This window comes from Heptranchias perlo, unplaced genomic scaffold, assembly GCF_035084215.1.
Source record: "Heptranchias perlo isolate sHepPer1 unplaced genomic scaffold, sHepPer1.hap1 HAP1_SCAFFOLD_1191, whole genome shotgun sequence".
In the NCBI taxonomy this organism is placed as follows: domain Eukaryota; kingdom Metazoa; phylum Chordata; class Chondrichthyes; order Hexanchiformes; family Hexanchidae; genus Heptranchias; species Heptranchias perlo.
Window position 1 is genome coordinate 30801 of NW_027138420.1, and position 18251 is coordinate 49051.

Genomic DNA, 18251 nt, shown 5'->3' on the forward strand with positions numbered 1-18251 from the left:
GGTACTCACATTGGCAGGATGTGACTAGTGGAGTCCCGCAGGGATCTGTCTTGGGGCCTCAATTATTCACAATATTTATTAACGACTTAGATGAAGGCATAGAAAGTCTCATATCTAAGTTTGCCGATGACACAAAGATTGGTGGCATTGTAAGCAGTGTAGATGAAAACATAAAATTACAAAGGGATATTGATAGATTAGGTGAATGGGCAAAACTGTGGCAAATGGAATTCAATGTAGACAAATGTGAGGTCATCCACTTTGGATCAAAAAAGATAGAACAGGTTACTTTCTAAATGGTAAAACGTTAAAAACAGTGGATGTCCAAAGGGACTTAGGGGTTCAGGTACATAGTTCATTGAAGTGTCATGAACAGGTGCAGAAAATAATCAATAAGGCTAATGGAATGCTGGCCTTTATATCTAGAGGACTGGAGTACAAGGGGGCAGAAGTTATGCTGCAGCTATACAAAACCCTGGTTAGACCGCACCTGGAGTACTGTGAGCAGTTCTGGGCACCGCACCTTCGGAAGGACATATTGGCCTTGGAGGGAGTGCAGCGTAGGTTTACTAGAATGATACCCGGACTTCAAGGGTTAAGTTACGAGGAGAGATTACACAAATTGGGGTTGTATTCTCTGGAGTTTCGAAGGTTAAGGGGTGATCTGATTGAAGTTTATAAGATATTAAGGGGAACGGATAGGGTGGATAGAGAGAAACTATTTCCGCTGGTTGGGGATTCTGGGAGTAGGGGGCAGTGTCTAAAAATTAGAGCCAGACCTTTCAGGAGTGAGATTAGAAAACATTTCTACACACAAAGGGTGGTAGAAGTTTGGAACTCTCTTCCGCAAACGGCAATTGATACTAGCTCAATTGCTCAATTTAAATCTGAGATAGAAAGCTTTTTGGCAACCAAAGGTATTAAGGGATATGGGCCAAAGGCAGGTATATGGAGTTAGATCACAGATCGGCCATGATCTTATCAAATGGCGGAGCAGGCACGAGGGGCTGAATGGCCTACTCCTGTTCCTATGTTCCTATGAAATAAACAGTGACTCTGTACAGTTACAGAGAGAGTGACCCTTATCCTGAACAAACAGGGACTCTGTAATGAAGCTGATGATGTATGTTTGGGTTGTGATTCATGTTCTGTTGTCTATGCAATCACTCTCCTTTATCTGCCTCCAAACAGTAGTAGTAACGTAGGGGATGGCATCAAACAGGAAATTAGAGATGCTTGTAACAAGGGTACTACAGTAATCATGGGTGACTTTAATCTACATATAGACTGGCCAAACCAAATTAGCAATAATACTGTGGAGGATGAATTCCTGGAGTGTTTATGAGATGGTTTTTTAGACCAGTACGTTGAGGAGCCAACCAGGGAACAGGCTATCCTAGATTGGGTATTGTGCAATGAGAAGGGGTTAATTAATAATCTTGTTGTGCGGGGTCCTTTAGGGAAGAGTGACCATAACATGATAGAATTCTTCATTTGGATGGAAAGTGAAGTAGTCCAATCCGAAACTAGGGACCTAAATCTAAACAAAGGAAACTACGAAGGTATGAGGAGTGAGTTGACTATGATAGATTGGGAAGCTTCATTAAAAGGCATGACGGTGGATGGGCAATGGCTAACATTTAAGGAACAAATGCATGAATTGCAACAATTATACATTCCTTTCTGGCGCAAAAACACAAAAGGAAAAGCGGCCAATCCATGGCTAACAAAAGAAATTAACGATAGTATTAGATCAAAGAGGTGCTTGGGCCTCAGCTATTTACAATCGATATTAGTGAATTAGATGAAGGGACCGAGTGTAATGTATCCAAGTTTGCTGACGATACAAAGCTAGGTGGGAAAGTAAGCTGTGAGGAGGACACAAAGAGTCTGCAAAGGGATATAGACAGGTTAAGTGAATGGGCAAGAAATAGACAGTTTCCTAGAAGTAAAGGGAATTAGGGGTTATGGGGAGCGGGCAGGAAATTGGACATGAAGCTGAGTTCGGATCGGTCAATGCCCTGTGGGTGGCGGAGAGGGCCCAGGGGCTATGTGGCCGGGTCCTGCTCCGACTTCTTGTGTTCTTTAGATTTGTGGTTGGGATCAGATCAGCCATGATCTTATTGAATGGCGGAGCAGGCTCGAGGGGCCGATTGGCCTACTCCTGCTCCAATTTCTTATGTTCTTATGTTCTTATGTTCTTATGTGGCAGATGGAGTATAATGTGGGGAAATGTGAGGTTATTCACTTTGGTAGGAAGAATAGAAAAACAGAATGTTTATTTTAAAAAGGTGAGAAACTATTAAATGTTGATGTTCAGAGGGATTTGGGTGTCCTTTTACACGAATCACAGAAAGTTAACATGCAGGTACAGCAAGCAATTAGGAAAGCAAATGGTATGTTGGCCTTTATTGCAAGGGGGTTGGAGTACAAGAGTAAGGAAGTCTTGCTGCAATTGTACAGGGCTTTGGTGAGACCTCACCTGGAGTACTGTGTACAGTTTTGGTCTCCTTATCTAAGGAAGGATATACTTGCCTTACAGGCGGTGCAACAAAGGTTCACGAGATTGATTCCTGGGATGAGAGGGTTGTCCTATGAGGAGAGATTGAGTAGAATGGGCCGATACTCTCTGGAGTTTAGAAGAATGAGAGGTGATCACATTGAAACATATAAGATTCTGAGGGGGCTTGACAGGGTAGATGCTGAGAGGCTGTTTCCCCTGGCTGGAGAGTCTCGAACTAGGGGGCATAGTCTCAGGATAAGGGGTCGGCCATTTAAGACTGAGATGAGGAGGAATTTCTTCACTGAGGATTGTGAATCTTTGGAATTCTCTACCCCAGAGGGCTGTGGATGCTGAGTCATTGAATATATTCAAGGCTGAGATCAATAGATTTTTGGACTCTCAGGGAATCAAGGGATATGGGGATCGGGCGGGAAAGTGGAGTTGAGGTCGAAGATCAGCCATGATCTGATTGAATGGCGGAACAGGTTCGAGGGGCCGAATGGCCTACTCCTGCTCCTATTTCTTATGTTCTTAATTACGCTGCCCCACTCTCTCCCCATCGCCCTGTATCAATCCAAAGCTAATCCCACTACCCCACTCTCTCCCCATAGCCCTGTATCAATCCAAAGCTAATCCCACTGCCCCACTCTCTCCCCATAGCCCTGTATCAATCCAAAAGCTAATCCCACTGCCCCACTCTCTCCCCATAGCCCTGTATCAATCCAAAAGCTAATCCCACTGCCCCACTCTCTCCCCATAGCCCTGTATCAATCCAAAAGCTAATCCCACTGCCCCACTCTCTCCCCATAGCCTTGTATCAATCGCTGTATCTTCCTCTGCTTCAAATCTTTATCCAAATGTTCTCTTAAAAAGATGCATTGGTCTCTGCCTCAACCACTCCCTGTGGCAAAGCATTCCAAGTTCCAAAAACCCTGTCAAGACTCCCAGCCTCTCTCCTCACTCTCTCAGTGACCATATTAAATTGATGATCCCTCGTCACTGACTCGCCAACCAGAGGAGACAGTCTCTCCCTGTTCACTGTCAAAACTAAAACCAAGACACTCACCACTGGTCGACTTTGTCCTTTGCCTCGAAATCGGGTGGCAGATTACTCATGCGATTCATTGTCTCTGTGAGCTCCCGCAGGTCTGGCTGGATCTGAGGAAAGGGTTAAATTTACATCCACTGGTTAAATCTGGGCACCCAACCCACCGCACCCCGTGGGGCACCACCGCCCACCGCACCCCGTGGGGCACCCAGCCCACCGCACCCCGTGGGGCACCCAGCCCACCGCACCCCGTGGGGCACCACCGCCCACCGCACCCCGTGGGGCACCCCCGCCCACCGCACCCCGTGGGGCACCCCCGCCCACCGCACCCCGTGGGGCACCCCCGCCCACCGCACCCCGTGGGGCACCCCCGCCCACCGCACCCCGTGGGGCACCCCCGCCCACCGCACCCCGTGGGGCACCCCCGCCCACCGCACCCCGTGGGGCACCCCCGCCCACCGTGGGGCACCCCCGCCCACCGCACCCCGTGGGGCACCCCCGCCCACCGTGGGGCACCCCCGCCCACCGCACCCCGTGGGGCACCCCCGCCCACCGCACCCCGTGGGGCACCCCCGCCCACCGCACCCCGTGGGGCACCCCCGCCCACCGCACCCCGTGGGGCACCACCGCCCACCGCACCCCGTGGGGCACCCCCGCCCACCGCACCCCGTGGGGCACCACCGCCCACCGCACCCCGTGGGGCACCACCGCCCACCGCACCCCGTGGGGCACCACCGCCCACCGCACCCCGTGGGGCACCACCGCCCACCGCACCCCGTGGGGCACCACCGCCCACCGCACCCCGTGGGGCACCACCGCCCACCGCACCCCGTGGGGCACCACCGCCCACCGCACCCCGTGGGGCACCCCCGCCCACCGCACCCCGTGGGGCACCCCCGCCCACCGCACCCCGTGGGGCACCCCCGCCCACCGCACCCCGTGGGGCACCCCCGCCCACCGCACCCCGTGGGGCACCCCCGGCCACCGCACCCCGTGGGGCACCCCCGCCCACCGCACCCCGTGGGGCACCACCGCCCACCGCACCCCGTGGGGCACCACCGCCCACCGCACCCCGTGGGGCACCCCCGCCCACCGCACCCCGTGGGGCACCCCCGCCCACCGCACCCCGTGGGGCACCCCCGCCCACCGCACCCCGTGGGGCACCACCGCCCACCGCACCCCGTGGGGCACCCCCGCCCACCTCCAACCACTCTGAGAAATTGCCATTAAATCCTACTCTTTGTTCCCTCTCTTCTAACCAGTTTTTAATCCAATTTGCTCCCCTCCCCATAAATTCCACACCCTTCAATCATCTTCCTGTCAAAGGCTTTCCAAAAGTCCACAACATCCATTGCATTTCCCCATCAACCACACCCGTCACCTTCTTCACAAACTCTGTCAGTTTTGACGAGCACCCTGGTCCTTTCTGGAATCCCTGATGGCTGAGATCATTATTTTCTCTTCATCCAGATATTTAGTAATTTCATCTTGAAAAATTCCAATATGTTGCCTCCCCCAGACGGTAAACTACCTGTCCTGTGATTACCGGGGTTAGCTCCATCTCTCTGATTGACACTGGGTGTTACTCTGGCCACTCTCCACTCCCATGACACACATCCACTCTCGATACGACCCATTTGATCTCAGACCCGCCCAGACCACCTTCCGGGCCGAGTCCCCATTACCACATCCAGCTGTTTCTTACGCGAGTCCGGATATTCTGGCCTCAACCACCTCGTCGCAATGACTCCATTCCAGCTGTGGCTCGCCCTCTGTGTAACGGAATGGCATCTGTCCTAAAGGTTCCCTTCGCCTCTCCCCCCACCACGACCACATGCGGCCATGTCCCACTGCCCTGGTCTACCTGTGCTGTCCTACGTTCACTTTCTCGTTACCTTTCTCAACATTGAGCGCAAACCTTCTAGCACACAACACACCCTGTCCAGGAGCAGCCTGTCCCAGACGGAGACTCCTTACCTCGTCCATGGCTCGGATTTCTAAACGCAGCTTGTCCATTACAGTGATAAAGAGCTGAGAAGAGAAGTGGAAATATTCAGAGTCGATAACAACTTTCATTGATAGAGAACAATATAGCACAGGAGGCCTTTCGGCCCATCGTGCCTGTGCCGACTCTCTGAAAGAACTATCCAATTAGTCCCATGCCCCAGCCCTCAGCTAAGAAGTTAAGGATAGTATTAGATTGAAAGGCCTATAATGTTACCAAGATGATAATAAACCAGGGATTGGGAGGGTTTTTAGAAACCAACAATGATAAAAAGAGAGAAAATAGAATATGAAAATAAACTAGCAATATAAAAACAGATTGTAAGAGCTTCCACAAGTATAGAGAATAGCAAAAGTAAACGTTGGTCCCTTAGAGGCTGAGACAGGAGAAATTATAATGGGGAATCAGGAAATGGCAGATGCGTTAAACAAATATTTTGTATCTGTCTTCACAGTAGAAGACACAAAAAACATACCAGAAATAGTGGGGAACCAAGGGGTAAATGAGAGAGAGGAACTTAAAACAATTAATATCACTAGAGGAAAAAGTACAGGAGAAACTAATGGGACTAAAAGCCAATAAATCCCCTGGACCTGATGGCCGACATCCGAGGGTTCTAAAAGAGGTGGCTGCAGAGATAGTGGATGCATTGGTTGTGATCTTCCAAAATTCACCAGATTCTGGAACAGTCCCAGCGGATTGGAAGGTAGCAAATGTAATCCCGCTATTCAAGAAAGGAGGGAGAGAGAAAACAGGGAACGACAGGCCAGTTAGCCTGACATCAGTCGTCGGGAAAATGCTGGAATCCATCATTAAGGAAGTGGTAACAGGGCACTTAGAAAATCATAATATGATTAGGTTTTATGAAAGGGAAATCGTGTTTGACAAATTTATTAGAGTTTTTTGAGGATGTAACTAGCAGGGTAGATAAAGGGGAATCAGTGGATGTCGTATGTTTGGATTTTCAAAAGACATTCGATAAGGTGCCACATAAAAGGTTGTTACACAAGGTAAGGGCTCATGGGGCTGGGGGTAATATATTAGCATGGATAGAGGATTGGTTAAAGGACAGAAAACAGAGTAGGGATAAACGGGTCATTCTCAGGTTGTCAGGCTGTAACTAGTGGGGTGCCGCAAGGATCAGTGCTTGGGCCTCAGCTATTTACAATCTATATTAATGACTTAAATGAAGGGACCGAGTGTAATGTATCCAAGTTTGCCGACGATACAAAGCTAGGTGGGAAAGTAAGCTGTGAGGAGGACACAAAGAGTCTGCAAAGGGATATAGGCAGGTTAAGTGAGTGGGCAAGAAGGTGGCAGATAGAGTATAATGTGGGGAAATGTGAGGTTATTCACTTTGGTAGGAAGAATAGAAAAACAGAATTTTTTTAAATGGTGAGAAACTATTAAATGTTGGTGTTCAGAGAGATTTAGATGCCCTCGTACAAGAAACACAAAAAGTTAACATGCAGGTACAGCAAGCGATTAGGAAAGCAAATGGCATGTTGGCCTTTATTGCAAGGGGGTTGGAGTACAAGAGTAAGGAAATCTTACTACAGTTGTACAGGGCTTTGGTGAGACCTCACCTGGAGTACTGTGTACAGTTTTGGTCTCCTTATCTAAGGAAGGATATACTTGCCTTAGAGGCAGTGCAACGAAGGTTCACTAGATTAATTCCTGGAATGAGAGGGTTGTCCTATGAGGGGAGATTGAGTAGAATGGGCCGATACTCTCTGGAGTTTAGAAGAATGAGAGGTGATCTCATTGAAACATATAAGATTCTGAGGGGGCTTGACAGGGTAGATGCTGAGAGATTGTTTCCCCTGGCTGGAGAGTCTAGAACTAAGGGGCATAGTCTCAGGATAAGGGGTCGGCCATTTAAGACTGAGATGAGGAGGAATTTCTTCACTCAGAGGGTTGTGAATCTTTGGAATTCTCTCCCCCAGAGGGCTGTGGATGCTGAGTCATTGAATATATTCAAGGCTGAGATCGATAGATTTTTGGACTCCAGGGGAATCAAGGGATATGGGGATCGGGGGGGAAAGTGGAGTTGAGGTTGAAGATCAGCCATGATCTTATTGAATGGTGGAGCAGGCTCGAGGGGCCGAATGGCCTACTCCTGCTCCTATTTCTTATGTTCTTATGTTCCCCTATAGTCCTGTAAGTTTTTTCCCTTCAAGTATTTATTCAATTCCCTTTTGAAAGTTATTATTGAATCTGCTTCCACCACCCTTTCAGGCAGTGAATTCCAGATCAGAACAACTCGCTGTGTAAAAAAATGTTTCCTCATCTCCCCTCTGGCTCTTTTGCCGATCACCTTAAATCCGTGTCCTCTGGTTACCGACTCTCCTGTCACTGGAAACAGTTTCTCCTTATTTACTCTGTCTCGCAAATTTCCTCTGCACCCTCTCCAAGGCCTTCACATCCTTCCTAATGTGTGGTGCATAGAATTGGCCACAATCATAGAAAGTTACGGCACAGAAGGAAGCCACAGAGCCCAACATGTCCGTGCCGAAAAAGAGCTATCCACCCGAATCCCACTTTCCCGCACTTGGTCCGTAGCCCTGTAGGTCACGGCACCTCAGGTGCACATCCAGGTTATTTTTAAATGAGTTGAGGGTTTCTGTCTCTCCCACCCTCTCAGGCAGTGAGTTTCAGACCCCCACCACCCTCTGGGAATACCTTCCTGCAGTCTACAGCTTTCCTCCTCACTATCAACCACACGGCCAATTTTGTATCATCTGCAAACTTCTTAATCATGCCCCCTACATTTAAGTCTAAATCATTAATGTATATCACAAAAAGCAAGGGACCGAGTACCGAGCCCTGCGGAACCCCACTGGAAACAACCTTCCAGTCTCAAAAACACCCGTCGACCATTACCCTTTGCTTCCTGCCATTGAGCCAATTTGGATCCAATTTGCCACTCTCCCTTGGATCCCACAGGATTTTACTTTTTTGACCAGTCTGCCATGTGGGACCTTGTCAAAAGCCTTGTTAAAATCCATGTAGACTACATCAAATACGCTGCCCTCATCGACCCTCCTTGTTACCTCCCCAAAAAATTCAATCAAGTTAGTCAGACACGACCTTCCCTTAACAAATCCATGCTGACTGTCCTTGATCACTCCGTGCCTTTCTAACTGACTATTTATCCTGTCCCTCAGAATTGATTCCAATAATTTGCCCACCACCGAGGTTAGACTGACTGGCCTGTAATTACTCGGTCTATCCCTCGCTCCCTTTTTAAATAACGGTACAATGTTAGCAGTCCTCCAATCCTCCGGCACCACGCCTGTATCCAGTGAAGTTTGGAAAATGATGGTCAGAGTCTCTGCTATTTCCTCCCTGGCTTCTCTTAGAAGGAGCTAGCTGGATTTCTAGACACAAAAGGCATCAAGGGGTATGGGGAGAGCGCAGGAATATGGTATTGATCTGATTGTGACCTCAACCCCACTTTCCCATCTACCTACTATAACCTTTGACTCCTTGTTAATCAGGAATCTATCGAACTCAGCCTTAAAAATATTCAATGACCCTGCCTCCCCCGCTCTCTGGGGAAGGGAGTTCCACAGACCCACGACCCTCAGAGAAAAAAATTCTCCTCATCTCCGTCTTAAATGGGAGACCCCTTATTTTTAAACTGTGGCCCCTAGTTCTAGTCTCTCCCACAAGGGGAAACATCCCCTCAGCATCTACCCCTTCTACTCCCCTCAGGATCTTATATGTTTCAATAAGATCACCTCTCATTCTTCTAAACTCCAGTGTATACAGGCCCAACTTGTCCAACCTTTCCTCATAAGATAACCCCCTCATCCCAGGAATCAGTCGAGTGAACCTTCTCTGAACCGCCTCTAAAGCAATTCTGTCCTTTCTTAAATAAGGAGACCAAAACTGCACACAGTATTCTAGATGTGGTCTCACCAATGCCGTGTACAACTGTAGCAAAACATCTCTACTTTTATATTCCATTCCCCTTGCAGTAAATGACAACATTCCATTTGCCTTCCTAATCACTTGCTGTACCTGCAGACTAACTTTTTGTGATTCATGTACTGGGACACCCAGATCCCTCTGTACCTCAGAGTTCTGCAATCTCTCTCCATTTAAATAATATTCTGCTTTTCTATCCCTCCTGCCAAAGTGGACAAGTTCACATTTTCCCACATTATTCTCCATCTGCCAAATTTTTGCCCACTCACTTAACCTATCTCTATCCCTTTGCAGACTCCTTATGTCCTCTTCACAACTTACTTTCCTACCTACCTTTGTGTCATCAGCAAATTTAGCAACAATATATTCGGTCCCTTCATCCAAGTCATTGATATAGATTGTAAATAGTTGAGGCCCCAGCACTGATCCCTGTGGCACTCCACTCGTTACATCTTGCCAACCTGAAAATGTTCAATTCATCAACCATTTCCTTATTCTCCATTATTAATTCCCCAGACTCACTCTCTCTCGAGAGGACCAACACTCACTTTACTTACTCTTTTCCTTTTTAAATACCAGTAGAAACTCTTTCTATCTGTTTTTATATTTCTAGCTAGTTTTCTCTCATACTCTAATTTTTCCCTCATTATTCTTTTAATCATTCTTTGCTGTTTTTTATATTCTGTCCAAACTTCTGACCTGCCACTAATCTTCGCGGAATTGTATGCTGTTTCAATTTGATATTATCTTTAATTTCCTTAGTTAGCCACGGACGGTACGTCCTTCCCCGAGAGTCTTTCTTTCTCACTGGAATGTATCTTTGCTGAGTGTTATGAAATATCTCATTAAATGTCTGCCATTGCATCTCTACTGACTGATCCCTTAACCTAATTTCCCAGTTCACTTTAGCCAGCTCTGTCTTCATGCCCTCATAATTGTCCTTATTTAAGTTTAAAACACTCGTCTTAGACTTACTCTTCTCTCTCTCAAACTGAATGAGAAATTCAATCATATTGTGATCACTGTTACCTCGAGGCTCCCTTACAATGAGGTCATTAATTAATCCTGTCTCATTACACATTACCAGATCTAGAATAGCCTGCTCTTTGGTTGGCTCTAGAACGTGATGCTCTAAGAAACTGTCCTGAAAGCACTCTATGAACTCATCTTCCAGGCTACCTTTGCCAATCAGATTCTTCCAATCTATATGTAGATTAAAATCACCCTGATTATCGCTGTTCCTTTCTCACAAGACCCTATTATTCCTTCCTGTATACCCTGTCCTACAGTGTGGTTACTGTTAGGGGGCCTATAAACTACTCCCACAAGTGACTTCTTGCCTTTACTATTTCTTATCTCCACCCAAACTGATTCTACATCTTGGTCTTTAGAACTAAAGGTCATTTCTCTCTATTATACTCGCTTTATCATTTTACTATATTAAAGGCACAATAAACCTTTATAAAACACTGGTTAGGCCCCAGCTGAAGTACTGTCATCAAATGAGGCCGTCTGCATTGAGCTAAAGAAGAAACAAGGGGCAGTCACACTGCTGGGAGTGTACTATAGACCCCCAAAACAGTGAGAGGGAGATAGAGGAGCAAATATGGAGGCAAATTTCTGAGAAGTGCAAAAACAATAGGGCAGTAATAGTCGGGGATTTCAACGACCCGAATATTAACTGGGATACAAACAGTGTGAAGGGTATAGAGGGCGCAGAATTCTTAAACTGCATTCAGGAGAACTTTTTTAGCCAGTACGTAAGCAAGCCCAACAAGAGAGGGGCCAGTTATGGGCTTAGTTTTAGGGAATGAAGCTGGGCAGGAGGAAGGAGTAGCAGTGGGAGAGCATTTTGGTGGTAGAATCATAGAAGTTACAACATGGAAACAGGCCCTTCGGCCCAACATGTCCATGTCGCCCAGTTTATACCACTAAGCTAGTCCCAATTGCCTGCACTTGGCCCATATCCCTCTATATCCATCTTACCCATGTAACTGTCCAAATGCTTGTTAAAAGACAAAATTGTACCCGCCTCTACTACTGCCTCTGGCAGCTCGTTCCAGACACTCACCACCCTTTGAGTGAAAAAATTGCCCCTCTGGACCCTTTTGTATCTCTCCCCTCTCACCTTAAATCTATGCCCCCTCGTTATAGACTCCCCTACCTTTGGGAAAAGATTTTGACTATCTACCTTATCTATGCCCCTCATTATTTTATAGACTTCTATAAGATCACCCCGAAACCTCCTACTCTCCAGGGAAAAAAGTCCCAGTCTATCCAACCTCTCCCTATAAGTCAAACCATCAAGTCCCGGTAGCATCCTAGTAAATCTTTTCTGCACTCCTTCTAGTTTAATAATATCCTTTCTATAATAGGGTGACCAGAACTGTACACAGTATTCCAAGTGTGGCCTTACTAATGTCTTGTACAACTTCAACAAGACATCCCAACTCCTGTATTCAATGTTCTGACCAATGAAACCAAGCATGCCGAATGCCTTCTTCACCACCCTATCCACCTGTCACTCCATTTTCAAGGAGCTATGAACCTGTACTCCTAGATCTCTTTGTTCTATAACTCTCCCCAACGCCCTACCATTAACGGAGTAGGTCCTGGCCCGATTCGATCTACCAAAATGCATCACCTCACATTTATCTAAATTAAACTCCATCTGCCATTCATCGGCCCACTGGCCCAATTTATCAAGATCCCGTTGCAATCCTAGATAACCTTCTTCACTGTCCACAATGCCACCAATCTTGGTGTCATCTGCAAACTTACTAACCATGCCTCCTAAATTCTCATCCAAATCATTAATATAAACAACAAATAACAGCGGACCCAGCACTGATCCCTGAGGCACACCGCTGGTCACAGGCCTCCAGTTTGAAAAACAACCCTCTACAACCACCCTCTGTCTTCTGTCGTCAAGCCAATTTTGTATCCAATTGGCTACCTCACCTTGGATCCCGTGAGATTTAACCTTATGTAACAACCTACCATGCGGTACCTTGTCAAAGGCTTTGCTGAAGTCCATGTAGACCACGTCTACTGCACAGCCCTCATCTATCTTCTTGGTTACCCCTTCAAAAAACTCAATCAAATTCGTGAGACATGATTTTCCTCTCACAAAACCATGCTGACTGCTCCTAATCAGTCCCTGCCTCTCCAAATGCCTGTAGATCCTGTCCCTCAGAATACCCTCTAACAACTTACCCACTACAGATGTCAGGCTCACCGGTCTGTAGTTCCCAGGCTTTTCCCTGCCGCCCTTCTTAAACAAAGGCACAACATTTGCTACCCTCCAATCTTCAGGCACCTCACCTGTAGCTGTCGATGATTCAAATATCTCTGCTAGGGGACCCGCAATTTCCTCCCTAACCTCCCATAACGTCCTGGGATACATTTCATCAGGTCCCGGAGATTTATCTACCTTGATACGCGTTAAGACTTCCAGCACCTCCCTCTCTGTAATATGTACACTCCTCAAGACATCACTATTTATTTCCCCAAGTTCCCTAACATCCATGCCTTTCTCAACCGTAAATACCGATGTGAAATATTCATTCAGGATCTCACCCATTTCTTGTGGTTCCGCACATAGATGACCTTGTTGATCCTTAAGAGGCCCTACTCTCTCCCTAGTTACTCTTTTGCCCTTTATGTATTTGTAGAAGCTCTTTGGATTCTCCTTTGCCTCATCTGCCAAAGCAATCTCATGTCCCCTTTTTGCCCTCCTGATTTCTCTCTTAACTCTACTCCGGCAATCTCTATACTCTTCAAGGGATCCACTTGATCCCAGCTGTCTATGCATGTCATATGCGGGGGAGTGGGACTAGCTGGATTGCTCTTGCAGAGAGCCGGAACGGACTCGATGGGCCGAGTGGCCTCCTTCCGTGTTGTAACCTTTCTATGATTCTCTGAGAGAGAGAGAGAGAGACAGAGAGAGAGGGAGAAGGAGAGAGAGAGAGAGGAGAGAGAGGGAGAGAGAGGGAGAGAGAGGGAGAGAGGGGGAGAGAGGGGGAGAGAGGGGGAGAGAGGGGGGAGAGAGGGGGAGAGAGGGGGAGAGAGGGAGAGAGAGGGAGAGAGAGGGAGAGAGAGGGAGAGAGAGGGAGAGGGATCACACTCACCGAGACAATATCTGCAATACAGCGGTTCAGATTTCCCTTGTCATCCCTGATTGTGATTGGACGATCTTCCTTAATCCTCTCCATCGCCAACGGGCAATCGAGCTGCAAAATAAGTAGAAAGCAATTTAAACCGGGCCCCGGCCCCGCCCCCTCCCCGTGACACAGCCAATCACACTCACATAAGAACATAAGAAATAGGAGCAGGAGTAGGCCAATCGGCCCCTCGAGCCTGCTCCGCCATTCAATAAGATCATGGCTGATCTGATCCTAACCACAAATCTAAAGAACACAAGAAGTCGGAGCAGGACCCGGCCACATAGCCCCTGGGCCCTCTCCGCCACCCACAGGGCCTTGACCGATCCCAACTCAGCTTCATGTCCAATTTCCTGCCCGCTCCCCATAACCCCTAATTCCCTTTACTTCTAGGAAACTGTCTATTTCTGTTTTAAATTTATTTAATGATGTAGCTTCCACAGCTTCCTGGGGCAGCAAATTCCACAGACCTACCACCCTCTGAGTGAAGAAGTTTCTCCTCATCTCAGTTTTGAAAGAGCAGCCCCTTATTCTAAGATTATGCCCCCGAGTTCGAGTTTCACCCATCTTTGGGAACATCCTTACTGCATCCACCCGATCAAGACCCTTCACAATCTTATGTGTTTCCATGATGTGGAGATGCCGGTGATGGACTGGGGTTGACAATTGTAAACAATTTTACAACACCAAGTTATAGTCCAACAATTTTATTTGAAATCTACAAGCTTTCGGAGGCTTCCTCCTTCCTCAGGTTGGACTATAACTTGGTGTTGTAAAATTGTTTACAATTATATGTTTCAATAAGATCGCCTCTCATTCTTCTGAACTCCAGTGAGTAGAGTCCCAATCTACTCAACCTCTCCTCATATGTCCACCCCCTCATCCCCGGGATTAACCGAGTGAACCTTCTTTGTACTGCCTCGAGAGCAAGTATGTCTTTTCTTAAGTATGGAGACCAAAACTGTATGCAGTATTCCAGGTGCGGTCTCACCAATACCTTATATAACTGCAGCAAGAGATACGCCCGCACACTCACTCACCCTGTACCTCCGACAGAACTCGTCGATGGAGGAGACGTCTGCCCCCTGGACCTGTTTGAAAGCTGCTTTGTACTGAACCAGGAGCCGGGAGCAGGCAGCAGTGTACCTGGGAAAGGAAGTTAGACTGTGAGCAGGAGAAAGGAATGGGAAATGGCCACCACCACACACACTGCCCTGGAGATCGTCCATTACATGGTGCTCAAGACTGCTTTAAATAGGCAGGATCATCACAGCAAGTCCTCTTTAACTCAACTCCATCACCACTGGGCACACAGCAGCAGTCTCGTACCGCTGGCAGCTCCCGGGCTAAACCCCCACCCCCCTCCCCTCCCGGGCTAAACCCCCCCTCCCCTCCCGGGCTAAACCCCCACCCCCCTCCCCTCCCGGGCTAAACCCCCACCCCCCTCCCCTCCCGGGCTAAACCCCCACCCCCCTCCCCTCCCGGGCTAAACCCCCACCCCCCTCCCCTCCCGGGCTAAACCCCCACCCCCCCTCCCGGGCTAAACCCCCACCCCCCTCCCGGGCTAAACCCCCAACCCCCCTCCCGGGCTAAACCCCCACCCCCCCTCCCCTCCGGGACAAAACCCCCACCCCCCCTCCCCACCCCCCACCCGGGCTAAACCCCCACCCCCCACCCAGGCTAAACCCCCACCCCCCTCCCGGACAAAACCCCCCACCCCCCTCCCCTCCCGGGCTAAACCCCAACCCCCCCTCCTGGGCTAAACCCCCACCCCCCCGCCCTCCCGGACAAAACCCCCACCCCCCCCTCCCCACCCCCCACCCGGGCTAAAACCCCCACCCCCCTCCCCTCCCGGACAAAACCCCCACCCCCCCCTCCCCACCCCCCCACCCGGGCTAAACCCCCACCCCCCTCCCCTCCCGGACAAAACCCACACCCCCCACCCGGGCTAAACCCCCATCCCCTCCCCTCCCGGACAAAACCCCCACCCCCCACCCAGGCTAAACCCCCACCCCCCCTCCCGGGCTAAACCCCCACCCCCCCCTCCCCACACCCCTCCCGGACTAAACCCCCCACCCCCCCTCCCCATTCCTCTCCCGGACGAAACCCCCTCTCCCCTCCCCTCCCCTCCCGGTCTAATCCCCACCCCCCCCAACTCAGGGCAAAGCCAGGATCTGAACATTCCTGGGTCTATAATCCCAGCCCTGGGAGGGGTGCGGCCTCTTCCTGTGCTGTAATTTGTGAGATTATATGAAGCATGAGTCAGTCGACCCCCCAGGATTATAACCTCTCCCTGATGCTGAGCCGGCCCCACTCACTCGTTCGAGGTGACACAGTCCTTGATGTAGGCTTTCTCCAGGGCCTGCAGGGTCTTCACAACAGCAAACAGCTCAGCCATGTTATCAAACCTGGGATAGAGCGACAGCGTTAGATCACGGTACACACCCACCCCTGTACACGAGACCCAGAGACCCCACGGTACACACCCACCCTGTACACGAGACCCAGAGACCCCACGGTACACACCCACCCTGTACACGAGACCCAGAGACCCCACGTACACACCCACCCTGTACACGAGACCCAGAGACCCCACGGTACACACCTACCCTGTATATGAGACCCAGAGACCCCGTGTTCGACCTTTGCCACCCCCTCCACCGATTCAATATCCCAGCTGCTGCCACTTTTTCCAACTGCCTCAGACGGTAAAACCTGGTTGAATGAAACCTGAAGGCCTGCGGATCCCCACAGCACCCGCCCCCCCCCGCCGGGACTCGCCCCCCCCGCCCCAGGACTCGCCCCCCACCCTCTTCCCCCCCCCGCCCCGGGACTCGCCCCCCCCACCCCTCTTCCCCCCCCCGCCCCGGGACTCGCCCCCCCACCCACTTCCCCCCCCCGCCCCGGGACTCGCCCCCCCCCGCCCCGGGACTCGCCCCCCCCACCCTCTTCCCCCCCCCCCCGCCCCGGGACTTCGCCCCCCCCCACACCAAGGCTCGTCTCCCCTCTTCCCCCGCCCTGAAACTCCTCGGGATGCCCTCCTCGACCCCCCCTCCACTCCCCCCTCTCTCCCCGATCTTCACACTTTGCCTTCATTACTGCTTTCCTACAGAAAGCTTAGAGGAGTAGACAAAGTGCAGGGGTGAAGTTAAAAAGGAAATTAAGAAAACAAAGAGAGGGCATGAAAAAATATTAGCCGGTAAAATCAAAGAAAACCCAACGTGGTGACCGGTTGTTTCTCAGACTGGAGGGATGGATACAGTGATGTTCCCCAGGGGTCAGTATTAGGACCACTGCTCTTTTGGAGATATGTTAATGACCTGGACTTGGATATACAAGGCAAAATTTCGAAGTTTGCAGATGACACGAAACTCAGGAATGTAGTAAACAATCTGGATACATAAAGAGCAGGAGGATAACTGAGGAAAGAGTCGGGCTATTAGAGACCAAAAAGGTAAACTATGTGTGGAGGTGGAAGATGTGGGTCTGGTTCTTAATGAATACTTTGCATCTGTCTTCACAAAGGAGAGGGATGATACAGGAGGAGTGTGAAATATTGGATGGGATAAACATGGTGAGCCAAAACATAGAATATAAGAGCAGGGAGGTTATGCTGGAACTGTATAAAACACTAGTTAGGCCACAGCTTGAGTACTGTGTACAGTTCTGGTCACCACATTACAGGAAGGATGTGATTGCACTAGAGAGGGTGCAGAGGAGATTTACGAGGATGTTGCCAGGACTGGAGAATTTTAGCTACGAGGAAAGATTGGATAGGCTGGGGTTCTTTTCCTTGGAACAGAGGAGGCTGAGGGGAGATTTAATTGAGGTGTATAAAATTATGAGGGGCCGAGATAGAGTGGATAGGAAGGACCGATTTCCCTTAGCGGGGGGGTCAGTGACCAGGGGGCATAGATTTAAAGTGATTGGTAGAAGGATTAGAGGGGAGCTGAGGAGAATGTTTTCCCCCAGAGGGTGGTGGGGGTCTGGAACTCACTGCCTGAGAGGGTGGGAGAGGCAGAAACCCTCAACTCATTTAAAAAGTACCTGGATGTGCACCTGAAGAGCCGTGACCTGCAGGGCTACGGACCAAGTGCGGGAAAGTGGGATTAGGCTGGGGGCTCGTTTCTCAGCTGGCACGGACACGATGGGCCGAAAGGCCTCCTTCTGTGCCATTAATTTTCTATGATTCTATGCTCAGCTGCCCTCCCCCTCAACCCTCTCTTTGTCGAGCTCCGAGCTACACATCATGTGCGTAGCTGCACCCCAGTTCTCATGCTCGGTATGCCCCGAACCCCTATCCCCGACTCCCCCTCCACATCACAGGACATGGTTTCCCATAATCTCCACCGGCCCCGTGCCCATTCACGCATTCCCCTATCTCAGACCTACTCCATTCTCCACTCTCTCCATCAGCTGCCTTAACCCTCCCTCCCCTCAGTATCTCTGCCTCCCTCCGCACGACCCTGGTCAGAGTGTTGCCCTCTTCCTGTGCCTACTCAGTGCCCTGTGGAGTCCCCTTGTGTAATCCTGTATTCACTCGAGTTTAGAAGAATGAGAGGGGATCTCATTGAAACATATAAAATTCTGACAGGGCTA

General features: G+C 49.7%; 1 protein-coding gene across 1 annotated transcript in view; it reads right to left on the reverse strand.

Moving 5' to 3' along the window:
• The window catches only part of vps28 (VPS28 subunit of ESCRT-I), a 34738-nt gene extending 18661 nt beyond the window's left edge, over positions 1–16077 (reverse strand). The window contains exons 1-5 of the mRNA XM_067977009.1: positions 15971–16077; positions 14693–14798; positions 13620–13721; positions 5529–5582; positions 3570–3661 (exon numbers count right to left, since the gene is read on the reverse strand). Of these exons, the coding sequence (XP_067833110.1) occupies positions 3570–3661; positions 5529–5582; positions 13620–13721; positions 14693–14798; positions 15971–16050 (434 nt within the window). The 5' untranslated portion in view covers positions 16051–16077. The remainder of the gene's footprint in view (positions 1–3569; positions 3662–5528; positions 5583–13619; positions 13722–14692; positions 14799–15970) is intronic.
• Between the last annotated feature and the right edge of the window lie 2174 nt (positions 16078–18251).